The sequence below is a fragment of the Solea solea genome, chromosome 8, assembly GCF_958295425.1.
Source record: "Solea solea chromosome 8, fSolSol10.1, whole genome shotgun sequence".
In the NCBI taxonomy this organism is placed as follows: domain Eukaryota; kingdom Metazoa; phylum Chordata; class Actinopteri; order Pleuronectiformes; family Soleidae; genus Solea; species Solea solea.
The window spans coordinates 19,453,979-19,471,169 of NC_081141.1; the positions used below are offsets into that span (position 1 = coordinate 19,453,979).

The 17,191-nt window shown below is 40.4% G+C and overlaps 1 protein-coding gene across 3 annotated transcripts in view; it reads left to right on the plus strand.

Moving 5' to 3' along the window:
- frmd3 (FERM domain containing 3) overlaps positions 1-17,191 on the plus strand; it is a 48,464-nt gene that overhangs the window by 3,277 nt on the left and 27,996 nt on the right. For 2 of the 3 annotated variants that reach the window (XM_058635184.1, XM_058635185.1), the window contains exons 2-5: positions 12,292-12,396; positions 13,506-13,548; positions 15,449-15,548; positions 16,247-16,344. In XM_058635184.1, coding sequence (XP_058491167.1) covers positions 12,292-12,396; positions 13,506-13,548; positions 15,449-15,548; positions 16,247-16,344 — 346 coding nt within the window. The remainder of the gene's footprint in view (positions 1-12,291; positions 12,397-13,505; positions 13,549-15,448; positions 15,549-16,246; positions 16,345-17,191) is intronic. The other variant, XM_058635186.1, reaches the window with a different exon arrangement.

Below are 17,191 nucleotides of genomic sequence, written 5' to 3' on the forward strand. Positions count from 1 at the left end.
CAGTTCGGCACTGTTCGGCTCGATCCTTATGTAGAACGTCTCTTCCTGTGACGGCACTCTGGCTGTTTTCTGCGCACGCTGCCATGTTGATATTGTCGGAGAACTAGTGGAGGGAGGGGGAGACGAATAGAGCTGTAAAGCGCTGTAAAGAGGACAAATCAGAAACTCCCTGGAAGAAGTGGGTGTGTGTTTGCCTGTGTCTCATTTGCATGTAAAGGGACCATGCAGGAAAACCGAGCGTTCTGAAAGGGGCGGGCTTAGCAGGGTTATTGAACTGCTATGATGCTTCATCCTTATGGTATTTTGACCAAGGCATGTCACTGACATGTTCATTAGGACACCAGGGAACTATTTTAATGGGGGAAATAGGGTATAATATGTCCCCTTTAAGTGCAGTAACAATGTATTTGTACTTTGTTACATTACAACAGTGGACTGGTGTGTGTGCAAACCGAACTATTACATTAAGTGCTGCACTAAACCCTTCAAAGCAGCACCAGCTTGTTAACAGTGAATGAGCAGCAGCTCGTCTCATCCTGAGCCGCTTTCAGAACAAGTTGTCAGCTGCCTCGGGCCTGTGGTGTGACCCTGACAGAGTGAACACACCTGCCGCATGCCAAACTGACTGTGACACTCATCTCCTGTGTGTTTGGAATCAATGATTTAACAAAACACCAGTGAGTGCACTGTGAGGGAAGGGGAAGGGAGGAGGAGGAGAGGGCTCAGGCATGTATACCTGCGTGTTTGTGACTGTGTGAGCACAAAAGTGCGTTAAACTCTGTGTAAGCGTCTGAGAACACTGACGTGAGATGCATAAATGCAACACTGTGTGTGAATATGGAGGTTTTAGCTGAGTGTCCCTGTGCCCCATAAGGAAATGGACGGTTATTTTTCTAGCTGACTGCATCTTCCAGGACTTTCTTTCTTTAATGGCTCTGTGTTCCATTGTTGAGTTGCTCCCTCCTACATATTTCATGACATCCTGCGCTCCTCATGCTACACTTTCTGCTGCTCGACCGCAGCAGCAGCTCTCCTGTTACCACTGTGGGGAGACTCACATGCCTTACTTTAGCTGTTTATTTTTTTCCTCCCCTCGCTGTCACTGTCTGTCTTGCTTCTGTTGACTGTCGTGCTGCTCTCTGTTAGTTGGACTATGTAGGCCAAAGATGACACTGAATGCAATCACTGAATCTTGAATAGTGTTTTTGCTTAATGTGGTTAAACTTTACTCTTAAGCTGTCAACTCTGCACAGACACATCCCTTTATGGCAGTTCAGGGATTTCACTGATAAACGACTTTCAAATATCTTGGAAAAGCACAATAAAGGAAAATAATCCTGCAGCAAAGAAGGTACTGCAACTGGCCGTCCATCGCAGGGCCAACACACATCCATTCACTCTCACATTCACACCTACGCTCAATTTAGAATGTCCAAGTAACCTTTGCATGTTGTTGGAGTGTGGAAGGAAACTGGAGCATGTGGAGAAAACCCACGCACAACATCCATGAGAAAGGCACCATGTGTTTCATAAATTCAAAATACTGTAATTATACAAAACAACCACATACTTTTGAGCAGGCATGTGACATGAAGCAGCTCCTGAGCACTTTCAGCATTTGTCCTCTCTACTTTCCTAATCCAACAGCCAAAGTAAAATCTACGCTGTTGTTTTAATACAGTATACGCTTTGTGTGCACGCTGTTTCTCCCCCTTATGTAATTAATTAATTAATTAATTAATTAATTAAAGTGGTCAGAAGCTGATTAAGCCTGTGCGCTTTGCTGTTTGACTTTATCACAAGCTCGGTGCTGTGTCTTCTCTTGCTGTGTGTAGTCGGTCGTCTCTGCACATCAGGTCACATTAGTTGCACTGTGTACTGTGTAAAGTCAAACTCCGCCTATGCCAGTCGCCCTCATGGAGACCAAAACCTGGTCCCAATAAGAACCTCATCTCTGAGTCAGTTTAGGGCTAAGATTTGGATTGTGGATAGGTTAAGGATTGACTTGTTATAGTTAAGATAAGGGATGATGCTTGTCCAAATAAATACAAGTCAGCATAGTGTCCTAAGAAGACTAGCTGCACAAACCTCTGTGTGTGTGTGTGTGCGTGTGTGCGTGTGTGTTAGGCCTGGAGGAAGAGCGTGTCCAGCCTCCTGCTCTCAAGTTCAGTGGTAATATTAACTCTAACCTGCTGCAGGACAGACATGTCAAGATCAATGTGCATCGACCTCCTCTGCTGCTTTCAGCCCCTCGTCCCTTTATCGTCCACTCTTGCTCTTCTCATCCCTCCGTCTGTCCTTCTCTTCCGTCCTCCTCCCGTCTCCTCCGGGCTCTCGTCTTCCCACGCCTAACCTTGCTGCTGCTCCTCCTTTCACCCCCTACTCGTTCTCTGCTCCACTTTCAGCCTCACATTTGCTCCCCTCAACGACTTTTCTCCCCCTCTCTATTTTTACATCTTTCATCCTTATCTTCTTGCTTCTCCCTCTCCTACATCTCTCGATTTCTCCCGTCTCCTGCTCTGTGACACGTCATGTATAATTAACAGAGATCACTGTTCTTCATGAGGCCAACATCAGTCAGTTGTCAAGTGATGTTCTACGCGACGAGTGAGTGTGTGGGAGGTAAAAACTATGTTCACTTGCATGGAAGATGGACTCAAAGTTCTGCCGTTAGGGAGAACTTCCCTGCTCGGCACCAAAATAACATTCAATAACGTGAACTTCTGAAAGCTTCTGATATTTCCTTTCTGTTTGTTCTCTCTCTATTCCCATCACCAGTACGTACTATTTAAAGATGCAAATGGTTGCTGCTATTGATTTTCACTGCCACTGCATTGACTCGGTCCAGGAGAGATGAGGCGGTGCGGCAGCGTTGTTCTGTGTGCATGTTTGGGTGCAGTGCTATTGTTTCTGGCTGATGGAACAAGTTATAAATAACATCAGTTTTCTATTTTTATGCCTCTTTGAAGCTCCTTCAATGATGACTAAAGAGAAAAAAAATATCTATTTTTTTTGCTTGCTACGGAGTGGAGGCGGGGGAATGAGACGGCAGAAGGGAGGGACGACATCAAAAGAAAGATGGTAGACGAGACAAAATCAATGTCATCGTGGTGGGTCTCAATAAACGAGCTGATGTAGAAAGGAATTGGACGGCGTAAAAGAGTTTTATAGATTAAAACTGCCAGCAGCTGATAGACAAGGAAGACAGGGAAGGTATGAGCCAGGTCAAGGGTCACACGTGGGCTTCATTGATATTTATTATCCTGCTCAATGACAGGTCAGACTCCTCACTGTCACACACCAGCATTTATTAACTCCTCTTATTATGGCTGTGCTCCTATTTCTGCCTATAAGGACGGAGTGTAACAGAAAAATTACATTTTCGGGGGAAAAGTAGGTTGGATGTAGGAAGACGTTATTGGATTTTGGTGATGATCTGTGCAAGGATCTGGAGTCAGGATTTGTGTGATATTGGCAGAGGATTGTGCTAATGTGTGTGTGTGTGTGTGGAGTGTAAATACATAAAGTGAAAGTTGTTGTTATGTGATATGAGTTTGTGGATATGAGCTTTTTTTTGGTGTAAGAAGATACAAATACACTAAAGTATTGTGATTTCGTGGTGTGATGGATGTTTCGGCCACTCTCCTCCTCATTTCACACCCTCACTAGACAAAGAAAACCGTGTGTTGTTTATGTATATAACGTTGTAATATTTACTATGAGGTTTTTTTGTTTAAAAATAGACACATTTCTGGGGAAGGATAACATCGTATCCCATCATAACATATCACAGTGAGGCCACAGTGAGGCCTGTTTTATTGTATAAAGCACACAACGCTGCTTTTTGCATTACAAGAGTGAAAGGCATGGACAAACACACGCAGTCGGGGACCTGCAAACAGGCAGGCAAACAGATCTTTTGTGTACACTAATTCTCGCACGTATACGCACATGTCCACACACAAAGTGTCATCGTTCTGTGGAGCGGCGATAAGGCAGCATGCTCCGGTGCGTCCAACATGTGCACAGACATGCTGCAGCGGTCACTCTCTCACCGTCCCACCGTCCTGCGAGTTCATGTCCAGCTGTACATAAAGCAAGAGAGGTGACAGTCCATTACGACGGAAAAGTGACTCTGCTCCACATTATTGATAAGTGATGGCTCTCCCGCTAAGATTATTAGGCTGTGTGTGCCCAGCCGTGAAGGGTGTGCAAGGTGCACATGACATATTTCATACATGTGTGCTGATTTGTGCATGTCTATGTGTTCTCTGCAGCACTGCAGGTGACGAAAAGGCAATAGGTTTGTGTCCAAGGTCACAGTCAGTGCTATAAGAGCATAAGTTGGTCATGCCTTGGTGCGTTTGCCGATATAATACGTTTTAAAGCTGTATATCTACATATTGCAGATCTGTATATTTTCTTTTTGTTTTATTATTTTTAGAGCTGCAACCACTGACTATTGTCATATTTTCTTGAATCTGTCTATTGTTTTCACGATTAATCGAGTAATCGCTTGGTCCATAAAATGTCAGAAAACGTTGAAAAATATGGATCAGTGTTTGTCAAACCCGGAAATGATTTCTTTGTTTTATGGAGCAAAGAAACAAGGAAATATTCACATTTAAGAAGCTGAAACAATCAGCAATCTTGTTTTAATCATGAAAAAAGCTTCAAACCGATTAATCGATTATCAAAATAGTTGACGATTAATTTGATAATCGATTAATAATCGATTCGTCGAGTCATTATCAGCTCTAATTATTTTGCTTCCTCAATTTCATTTCTATATTATGTTGTGCAAAGAATTTGTTTAATCGGGAAGCCTTTACATATTTGGAATTAACAGTACAATATCTATATACACACGTATATAGTTATGTCAACATTTACGTTACTTAACAGTCACTTAAATGCCTCAAAAATGCATGCACAGGAATAACAAAATAACAGAAAAAATATGAAATGTAAGAAAAAAACAAAAACCTGTGTAGGTGCTATAATAAAAGTAGGTGGTCGACAAAATGAAAGAATATGTTTAATTCAAACTCTTAAGGTCTCAAACTTCCATGTTCAAACTATTCACTTTATGTTGAGATATTTCAGTCCAAGTATTCAGTCAGTATTTCAGAATAAAAGCAGTGGACTCGAATGACAAGAAATTACAAATTAGTTTGAATGTTCCTTGAAAGTACAATCTAATGACAAGAGGTAAACTTTTTCCGGTTGTGGCACACGGAGGATAAAAGAAGTCCTTCGTATAACAAACAGTAGAGAGAGCATTTACGAGGGAAACGTGCCGATCAAAAGTGTGATGACGGGAGGCTTTTACGAAGAGAGGTTGTGGGTGGAGAGGTCAACTATCATTTCACAAAGGTTTCCCTCTTGAATATAAATTGGACGTGTTCCATAAAAGACAGAACGTGTTCCTCTATCCCAATCCCGTTATGCAGCGTAGCCCGAGAGGATGATTTGCATTTGCATCCTGAATCTATAGCTGACTCATTAAGTCAGGTGTAAGGTATAACAATCAAATGTCTCCTTAAAGTAAAATGACCTGGTGAGTCATAACTTTGCAGCAAAACACTCCACAAACTTCCTTTCTAAATTCTCCGGCCTCCGACTAAATAAAGCAAATATGTCAGGCTCGAACATGAGAAGGTGACATTTAAAGAAATATGATTTGCTGAAAGCCCTGGAGCCCCTAAATGACTCTGAGGTTAGAGTAAACAACATTATGTAGCTCAGATAAATGCTGTAAAAAGCCAGAGTGTGCATGTATGGTCCAACCAGACAGTGTGGAATGACTTGATTTATGCAAATCCAAAGCTCCTTGAAGTGAACTGAGAAAGGAAAAGAGGATGGAGAGTTATTATATTTGAGGGCGAAGGGCGAAATTTGTTTCTGCCTCCTGAGAAAATGATAGAAAACAGCTTAATTGTTAGCGCTCCCGCTCTTTGATCTATTCTATTGCTTTTCCCAAACCATCAATGTCAGGTATTGATTAGTCTCCCCTGCATCCTGGTCAAGCCTCTCGATCTATGCACTTGTTTGCCCGAGGGCTCAGGGTTTTTGGGTGGTAAATACAAACCGGCTTTAGAAATATTGGCACTGGTGTAAGAATAGTTAACATCGCATATACGTGCAGAGGTCTACTCACAAACTTATCTTAATTGGCAAATAAATTGGCAGATTGGTGCACTGGCGTCTTAAATCTCCATTTCCCTAAAGAGCAGCAACAGCGGCAGCAGAGTGAAGCCATGAATTAGTGGAGCGCTTGTTTTAGCTGCAGCCTCAGATTGGTTTGGTGTGGAGGTAAAGAGGGAAATACCATTCATCTTTTAAACCTCACTATTTCGTAGTTATATCTTGTAAAATATTAAGAAAACATGAGTGGAATTATAAGGTATAAGGGATCTTTAGTTATAAGCATGGACCATTATTTCATTTTGAATTTTGAAAATGTCCCTGTGTGAACAAAAAAAGGAGTGTGTGTGTGTGTGTGTGTGTGTGTGTGTGTGTGTTGGCGTCCTCACACACGCTGTTCCTCCTCGCGATGTTTCAGTCAATTAAGTGTGTCATGAGATGAATCACATCAAATTCAGTAAGGACCGAGTCATAATTGAGCGGGCATGCAAATTAATTTAACAACAAACAAGCATCGCCAGGGTGTGCGGGGTCCTAGTGTCGGCCGTGAAGTCATGAGATGTCGATAGGAATCGGAACAAATCGGAGCGGTGGCGACGGGGGGGGGGGGGGACTCTATTTCTAAATATAACTTACAGATAGTCTTTTTTGATTTGGCTTTGTTTTTGTCTCTGCACTGGAGTCACATAGTGAAGCAGCTGTATTTTAATCCTGTTCTCTTCCAATTATGTGCGTATGCCACTGCTTTTATATTATGTTATTATCCGTCCATCTTCTACTACTTTATCCTTAATATGAGGGTCACATGGGGCGCTGGTGCCAATCTCAGCCGACATATAGGGCGAAAGGCGGGGTACACTCTGGACAGGTCACCAGTCCATCACTCACACCTACGGTCAATTTTAGAGTGTCCAATTTGCCTAACATTTGCAATTTGACTTATTTTGTTATTCAAAGATTCTCCTATAAAATGCTTCTTATAAGACAAACAAATATTTACACCTACAATTGAATTATGGTCTCCAAATCAAGCTAACACCACACACAGGGAGAACATGAAACCTGCTCACAACAATTTAAACCAGGATTAAAAGCAGGTCACCGGTTCTAATCCCACATTTTCCTTATGATGCTGACAGAAAATGTAAATGTAAATTGTCACATGTGAATGTGAGTGAGTGGCCAAACTTACTTGACTCGCCCAAGTTGAACAGACTTTTTGTGGATTGAGTATAAAATAAATAATTGATGTTTGTGTATTTTTACTCCGTGTGCTGATGGTTTTCTATTTTTTCCCCCTTCTGATTTTTGCTGTGTGTCTCTGCCTGGACTCCGAGGAGGTTGCCTTATTGAGAAGAAAATGGTAGAGCACGACGGGTGGACTCGCTCCAGTGGGCACGCACGTCAAAGTGCACTTTGCTTGTGCTAAACTGAATACACACTCTACACCGAGGCTCTATTTAAAGTGTGTGTGTGTGTGTGTGTGTTGAAGTGAGGCAGAGAAGAAAGCACTTTGCCGTCATTAGAAGAGATCATGTAGTTACAGGATGACCAAGTTAATTTTTAATGCTCAGCCTTTGGATGTATGAAATATGAATTCAGCCCTTGTTGGGCATGATACAGACTCTTCTTCTTCTTCACTCTGTCTTTTATTCTTTAAGTCAATCTATCAGTCCCTGTCTCTTTTAGCTCCGTCTTTGCCAACTGTCTCATTCAGCCTTGCGGCGTGTGTGGCCCTGGCTCACTCTCCGTCTAGTCTATTCTCTCTTCCCTCTTGGCATCACTTCTTTCTTTCCCTGCCCTGGAGAAGCAGACGGAGGAAAGGTGTAGTTTGACGATCAGGTTAGAAGGAGCTGGCTATGTTTCCTGCCTTTTATCCTACACGCACGCCCACAACAACGCACACGACTTGTATTACAGTGACATAACAATAAACCCGGTCCAGCCAACGGTGTTTGTCAGCGATGTAACAAATGGTCACAGGGATCGTCCACCTTACTACGTTGCTTTTAGAATCTGTGGAACACACAGTAAGTTACTTACTCGATTAATCACGTCCCATTAGCTGCAGCTGAAAAAGCAATTTACTTACTTACTACTTACGACCAATTACAGTGGCACGATGCAGGATTTCAACCTTTGAATAATGTCTGCAGGACAATTGGTACATCAAATCATAACTGGTTACATTACAATCAGATCATTATGTTTTATGTGTTAATCCTTAGAACACAGAGCATTTAGGCTGCTTTAAACGTACAGCATATACAGAGGCTATGTGCAACATAGAGTGTCTTATAGCCTTGACAATCGGATGAATTTTTATTTTTTACAACTACATAAACATGCTTGAACCAAAAGTACTCAAAATGTTTAAAAGCAGGTTGAATTTATGAAATTTGGAAATACGTCACAGTTCAGTGTTCTCTTGGCTCGTTTTTAATGAACAAAGGGAAAAGAAAAACGGTCTATTCTGTGACTTCTGCACAATTATTGCTACTTTATAGCGCGACTTAAAAAAATGCGACTTCAAATGAATCACAGCTTTGACTCAACAACACGTAAGAAGATGAAAAAAATGCATTTTGGAAAGCCTGAATATGTGTAAATGTATAATATGTGTCTAATCTCTGTGAACTTAACAGGCATCGCAGTGCAAATCTCTTAAGGAGTTGCATCATGAGAACAAACATGCGAGCAACTTTGCAGAAACTGAACCACAAACAGCTCCACTGTTCTCTTCTTCACTTAAAACTAACCAAATATATTAATATTGATTAATATATAATTTAGCCTTACTGCGTCTGAATTTCACACGGTTAGAAATTGCAATTCAATTCAATTTTTTTGTATAGCGCCAAATCACAACATACAAGGCACTGTACGTAGTAAGGTAGAAACCTTTATAATATTATAGAGATAACCCAACAGTTAAGATAACATAATCCTTTATTCATTCACACATTGAGCAAACACTCGGCATCAGTGGAGGGAAAGAAATCTCTGACAGAACCAGACTCAAAAATGTGTAGCATCTGCCTCGACCGGTTGGGGTGAAAGGAAAAATGGGGGACAGAGGAGAGGAAGGAAGGGGGGAGAGAAAGTAAAAGTGGGTTGCGAGGTAGAGACAGAAGAAAGAGATATATAACAGTTAGAACACGTTATAGGTTGAGACAAGACATTTTTGAATCAGTTATGACACGTTTATAGTACTGCAATGTCATTTATACAGGCAGCAGCAAAACAGTACACCGATATCAACTTTAATTATAGCATAATAATAATAATAATGACAATAATGATGATAATAATAACAACCTCAAAACTGGATCTGGATCCTGCAGCCTGCAAGATGAGGACACAGAGAGAGAGAGAGAGGAAGGAAAGATACAAACTAAGTAGAGAAAGTAAATTATGTAAAAGGAATTCTCTTCTCAACATATTGGTTTTAAATTAAATATAATATGTGTTTCATCTCCAGGGAACTTGTTTTCAGTCTGAATCGTCTTCAGTGCTCAGTGAATTGACCTTTAAATGATGCTGTGGTTTTGCCTCTAAGACGCTGCTTAGACTCGCTGTGCTGTTTTGTGTTTGATTTGTGACTGTGATATTTATATGAAAATATCTTGCCTTTTTTTTTTTTTTGGTGGCTGTTTGTGCAATTACTGCCCATAACAGATTGTTTACCACGGAATGAAGCATGACTCACCGAGACATTGATTTGAAAGGTTGCCTGGGCGAGAGTCTCCGGTGTTTTCTACAAAATTCAGCACATGCACAGGAATTTGCTTCGCTCGTGTAAAAATGAAATAAGATGTAACTGACGCACAGACTGCCCGCCATCAGTGACTCAACAGGGTCATTTAACAAATCTGCAGCGACAATAGACGATAAAATAGAGGGGGTTTAAATGCTGTGGGAGTTGTACTTATAAATAGTGGTTTAAAATACTTAAATAACTCAATCCATAAATACGTTGTTAGCTCACAGAAAGAATCTGTTGTTCTTAGTGGAGGTTGTGTGATGTTCTCCCCATATCACTGTGTGTCTTTTTCATTTTGAATAACAAATGAGGCACAACATTGTTCTTTACTTATGTTAATTTAGTCAACAACACTTATCTATCGCAACACTATATTATAAATAAGAGTAGTGTAAAAAGTAAATGTCAAATAAATGAAACGGGTCATCAAATAAACAATCGTCAGACAATGTTGATTAATAAAAACAACAAATTTCGGCCTTAGCAATACATTGATCTACCTCTAATGCAGCGTCACTTTAGGTGGAGATTATTCATTATTGAGTGAATGCTCATTGAAAGTAATTCAAACTGAATCCTTTTAGTTTGTAAACAAAATGACAAAATGAGACATTTGAGAACAATATCATTAACAGGTTTGATCAACATTTTTCAACATATTCTGACATTTTAAAGACCAAACAAGTACTCGATTGATCAAGAAAATAATCAACGCATTCATTGATTATGAAAATAATCGTTAGTTGCAGCTCTATCGCTGCACTCCACCTCCGTCTCCCAATAACCCTGAATACATAAGCGGTTCTGACAAAGGACGTATGTGCTCTATCACTGTAACAGCTGAACTTTCTGTATAAGATGGATGTGAGCCTGAACTCATGGCCAGCTGTTGTCAGTCAATCAATCACCCTGCTGCTGCTGCTGCCGCCGCTGCTGCTGCGGCTGCTGCTGCTGCTGCTGCTGCTGCTGCTGCATGTCAGCTGCAGACGTTGCACACAGAATTGGTGAACACAGCTAATGACTTGGCCTAATGTCCTGATTGCTTGCTGAGGAAGAACAAAACATACCAAGCACTGCTGACTGAGCAGCCGTGTGACAGGAGAGAAGACAGCAGGGGTTTGTGAGTGTGTGTCTCTACCTCACTGTCAATCTTTCTCATCTGTGGAGGGACGTGCGACGCTGTAATCAGCACAACGACATTGTGTTTGTGGCATTTTGAGGACGTTATGGCTGGTCTGGCTTTTTGGGAGTGAAGATCTGGTTTAGGTGTGCCGGGAAGCGGGCGAATGGATATGAAAGATACAGTAGACGCGCTGTATGAAAGTGTGAGTGAATGGGTGAATGGCAAAACTATAGTGTAAAGCAGCTTTGAGTGGTCATCAAGACTGGAAAAGCACTTTATAAATACAAACCAAACTTGCTTAAGGTTGAGGGTTAGGGTTTGACACTTAGTTGTGTTAGTTAAGGTCAGGTTAAGGGAATGCATTATATGTGTGTGTGTCAGGTGGTAAGTACATCACAACAAGGTCCTTCTAAATCAATCAGTCCTGCTTAACTGAGCAGAGAATCCACCTTCATCAGCAGGTCACATAGTCTCCACCCCCCCCCCCCACACACACACCAAACCCACCTCTACAGTAGATGCATATGATGAAACGTCCATCAGATGAATAATTACAGCTAAATTCAATAGATTGAAAGTAGGGCTAATCAAAAATGTTATCAAAATTGCAATATGGCGCAATATTCGTTAAAGCCAAAATGTGTATGAAAATACTGTTTTAGATGAAATGTTGTCCTGGCCGACACGTCACATTCTACAGACAGAGGAAAATAGTGATGGTTTTGTGTATGTTCTTCAATGAAAATGTGAACAGTGATATAAAGGTTAATTACCATTACCTCCAAAATCGCGAGTCATATTGCAATGGCAATGTCAGTCAAAATAACCACAATTACATATTTATTCAAAATTGTTCAGCCCTAATTGAAAGTGGGTTAAATGTACAGGATGTGATGTGGTATGTGCTCCTCCAAGTCATGTAAAAGTGTTGTTGTTGTGCGATGCATATGAGGAAACCTCGTGTGCGTTTAGGTGATGACATGATTATTGGAGTCCTGAGTATGACCACGGCTGATATACATGTAATCACAAACACACCTTAAGGCTGCTGATGTTCCGCATCATGTCTCACTCTGATAAAATACGTCACAGAAATATGACCCAGGAGAGTTTGTTCATGCGATGATGCTGTGGGTATCTGGGAGATTCATCTGCATGGATGGAAAGACTGCTTAGATTGCTGCTTGGATTAAAGTGCCTGCGTGATCACAACATAACCTCCAGAATGAATGGTGCTTTGTGTTTGATGTCTTCACAGAGAGACACCAAAGGCCAGTTCCTGTTGGACCATGTGTGTAACCATTACAACCTACTAGAGAAAGACTACTTCGGCATTCGATATGTGGACCCAGAGAAACAGAGGGTAACTATCACACACGTGCAGGTGACGCCCACAATCTGTCAGGCTCATGACTTTCCATTGTTATTATTATTGTTAAATAATTATGTTCTGCATCCAAAGATCATCACAGTTTTGTGATTGTCTTGTCGGCCCAAAAGTGTCTTTAAAAATGATTAAAAAAAACATAAAAAATAAGCTGGAATCAGTGATTTTGTTTGTTTGACTTGTTAAATATTTCTTTATTCAAAAAGAGACAATATTTTCATAATTATACTTCAGGTTCATTTGCATTATGGGTCCAAATATTCAGTGAAAGGGAAAATAAATAGTGTTGACAACCAGAGAAAGCAGCTTTGCTCTCTATTCACATGCGTCACCCCCCGCTGTAATAATATCCCTCACCTCTGCCAGCAGGATGGCACTGTGGGGAATTAGTTAGGAGACAGTCAGTTTATTCCAAAACAATTTTAATTGAGAAACAACTACAGCTAAGTCCAGTCTCTGTATTTCAGACACACACACACACACACGCACACGCACACGCACACAGTCGCTGTGTCTAATCTCTGCTGGTGCTGTAAAATAAAACAAGAAGTTTTACAACACAACATTAAAAAATGAGTGGGACAGTCTAATGATTCACATAAATGAACAGACACATTTTGAACAAGCAGAATTTACTGTGATTGGTTGTGATTAGGAGCACTTTTTTTCTTTTTTTTCATCGTTATACTGAAACTTGTAGTCGGGGAAGTGCAAATGTAAACTTGCATCATTAATGTTGAATTAACTCAAGGGAAACCTATTGAAATTCACATACTGTTGTCTTTGCTTTAGTCAAGTTAGTGGAGTTTGGAGGCAAACAGTGGCTCCTCCTTCTTCTTCTTCTCTGTAAACATCGTAATGATATTTTGGCAGAGCTCAAAATACACAAGTGACATAGTAGAAATACGTCATGAGAACTTGATTTTTTATAAAACTCTAAAACCAGTTTCAGTGCAGTCCCATCTAATATATGAGATCATTTACATAAAAACAAATCTATCCAATGATGCATTTAAATAAATACTATTTTCTGATGTTACATATGTAATGTACACTGACAATAACACAGTATGTCTTTCTCTCAGCACTGGCTGGAGCCCAACAAGCCTGTGGTGAGGCAGATGAAGTGTAAGTGTCCTTTCTTTTTGTGTGTTTATGTTGTGTCTGGATTGTTGTATTTGTGTGATCACAACTGCACACGAAAATTAAAACCACACATTAATGCGCATAAATGGTCTGCGTCTATTCAGTAACTCCTTTACTCACACATTCATACAGAGAATGTACACACGTCAGCATGTAGACTATAGAGTCAGAGTCTGGCATCAAACCCACAACCTTCCGGGTTGAAAGTCAAGCCACTCTACCACTGAGCCACAGCCATCGTTTTTTAAAATAAATGTACCTTTTTGCCAGGACACACTGCTCAAGTTTCAGAGTAGTGACGGAGCTGGAGACGCACGAAACGACAAAGTAATAAAAGAAAGAAAAACAAAAGTGTCATAAAAGACAAAAATCTCAATTACAAAAACAAAAGTCAACAAGCCTTCAGTGTGTTCAATTGAAATGAACTTTAAGAGTATCCTTTTATATTTTCTACTGCTCTGTCAGAACTGGTGTCGTTAGTGCCGTTTCTGAAATGAAATCATGCAATCACACAGACAGCGGTGTACGATGTGTTTTTGTTTTGATGAAAATGGATGAACAAGAGAAAACAATTCTGCATGAGCAGGTGCAGTTTGGTTTCTCACATTTCTCACATTTGGAGTCGGTAAACTGCTCGACACAAAAATAACAGACCTAAAAGTAAGAGGAATGTGTTTTCCTAAGACATTTGTGGGCAGTCCGTTTCTCGACTATTATATTTCTCTCGCTTTACAATTATCTCCCCCTCTGCTCCCTCCCCTCTTTCTCCCCTCATGCCTCCGTCTGAAGTTCACCCTCCCTCTTAACGACTGTTCTGCTCTCGCTTTCCTGTTATAAATTAATAAAGGAGCTATTAGCGGTGCTTTCTGCTCCACCAGTACACGTGTGCGAGGGCAGGACAGGAGGCAGCGCGGGGAGGTCGGCGACAGAGGATGGAGAGATTCCACGGGAAGAGAGAGTGATAAAGAAGACGTATGGGGAGATAATTCAGGAGAGGGAGTGACAGATAGTGAAAAAAATCGGATTAGGAAAGAAATGAGGGGGAAAATAAGAGACCGTGGATAATGGAGAGATAGTTTGAGATAAAAGAGGCTGAGAGGAAGTGAAAGAGAGAGAAGAATGAGAGAGGAGGAAGATCTGAGTCTTTGTGAAACATCAGTTCTCTCTGTGGCAGAATTTATGTCATATTATTCTGCAAGGCTGATGTTTTAGTTTGTCCTATGTGGGTATATGTGCATCGTGTGTGTGTGTGTGTGTGTGTGTGAGAGAGATGAGTAATTGCTGTTATTATCAAATTCCTAATCTGTATTACAGTTTTTTTTTTCTTTTTCCCCTCTTGAGTTTTAATCCGTATTAACCTTTAGTGCTCATGAGGCGCGTATCTGTGCCGCAGGCGCACCCATGACAAATTACCGTGAGAATAACACACAACTCCTTATATGGACATCCTGGGAGTGTGTGTGTTTATAGGTCACATATTCAGGCTTTAAAAAAAAGCATTTTTTTCATTTTCGGACGTGTTGTTGAGTCAAAGTTATGATTCATTTTATGTCGCATTATTAAGCCGTGATATAAAGTAGCGATAGTTGTGCAGAAGTCACAAAACAGACTGTTGAACTGTCACATGTTTCCAAATTTCATAAATTCATAAAGATTTTAAACATTTTCAGTGCTTTTTGCCCAGGTGTGTTTATATAGTTAGTAATGGACATTCTTATAGCCTCTGTATATACTGAACGTTTTAACATAGTTAAATGCATACTTCCCTCAATCATCTCTGTTTCACCGCTTTTATTTCCCACAAATGCCTATCACTGTCCAATGCTCTCTCTCTCTCTTTCTCTCTGTCTGTCTGTCTGTCTGTCTCTCTCTCTTACGTCAGTGTGTCTCTTGTCTTCTGCAGCTCAGCAGCCGTACACCATGTGCTTCCGGGTGAAGTTTTATCCTCACGAGCCGATGAAAATCAAGGAGGAGCTCACCAGGTATTAAGCAATGGATTGTTGATTCCTGGTGCAAACGAACAACGCAGCTCTTTCTCTCTCTTTTTTTCCCCCTCGTTTGGCAGCGACGCTGCAATGTTGTCAAACAGAAAAAATGATGAACTCTGAAAAGAGTGTTTTTTAGGCATCTGTTAAACATTAAAACTGCAGTGCGACTGAAAAATGTATGAATCGCACAAAGCTTGACGACAAGAAGCTCATCAGTGATCTGACAGTCTATGAATCTAATCCTCCATCTGATCTCTTGCTCTTTCCTCCCACTGCTTCTGTTCCTCATGGTCCAGAAACATGTTTAATGAGTCAGGTGACTCAGAGATGCGGTCTGGTGTGTGAGGAAAGTCATCTGTTTCCATGGCAACACACACACACACATTTCTGTCATCACAGCACAACTGTCATCTCTTCTGCTCCTTGGTTACACTCAGCAATTCAGTGTATCAGCAACAAGTCTGAGTCGGCCTCCAAGGAAGTTGTTCCCATAGTAACTACAGTGTCAGGCCCTGGTATGTGGTAGTTGTTTCCATGGCAATGTGCTTGTTTATCTCATTCCCATAGCAACAACACACATGGATTATTTTCCTCTTTATGAAGCTGGAAATCGCACAGAATTTATATTTACAATCTGAATTCATCTGACGTCATGTGATGCAGGATAATGTTGTGTGTGTGTGTGTGTCCAGGTACCTCCTTTACCTCCAGTTAAAGAGAGACATCTACCACGGTCGTCTGCTCTGTCCTTTTGCTGAAGCTGCATATCTGGGAGCCTGTATCATCCAGGGTGAGAGACTTATTTCTTTACTTTTATTATGTTATTGACAGTGAATCTACATGTGATTTACACAAACACAAAGTAGTTGTGCGTATTTATTAGACGTGATTTTGAGAATTGAAATTTTGATTGAAACCAAACTTACGGGATGGCTAGAGTTAAGAGAAAGCTGAACAAATGCCTGAAAAATGACCTCCTTTATGTCGTACTGCAAGAGATCCGAGCCCAGATACAGATAGCTTTATTTATCTCCTTAGGGCAATTCAGTTTCCATAGATATAAATTAATTGTGTGTATTTAGCAGATTTGTTAACATCTGAAGCTGCACCCAATCAAACGTAGATTCTCTCAGTTCTACAGAGCTCAACAAATGAATTAGACCACCTTTTGTTTATCTTGCAAATAAACTGAATTCACCTTTTAATACCCAAATTTGAGCCAACTCCAATAAAACTAATTTTTCTTTTTAGTAATGCAAGTAAGTAACTGTAAAATGACATCTTGAGCAAGAAATAATGATGTGCTTTACTACTTCTACTAGTTTTTTTTGTAAAACAGTACATTTAATTAATTAAATTAATATTTTAGCATTAAAAATATCATTTCGATCAGAGAGCTTCTACACACTAGTGTATTAACCTTCAAAGAAACATAAAACCACAATTTTGATAATTACCAATGCTGTTAATTTAATTCAGTTTAATTTAATTTCATTCATGTTAGGATTATTTCAGATTGGAATGACTGTGTTTTTAAATTTTAATGATGTAGTATATCATTTCTGAACAGCATTTGGTTTCTGGTCTAACATGTCACACACATTTCATATGATCATATGCATCAGAATTTACCTGTA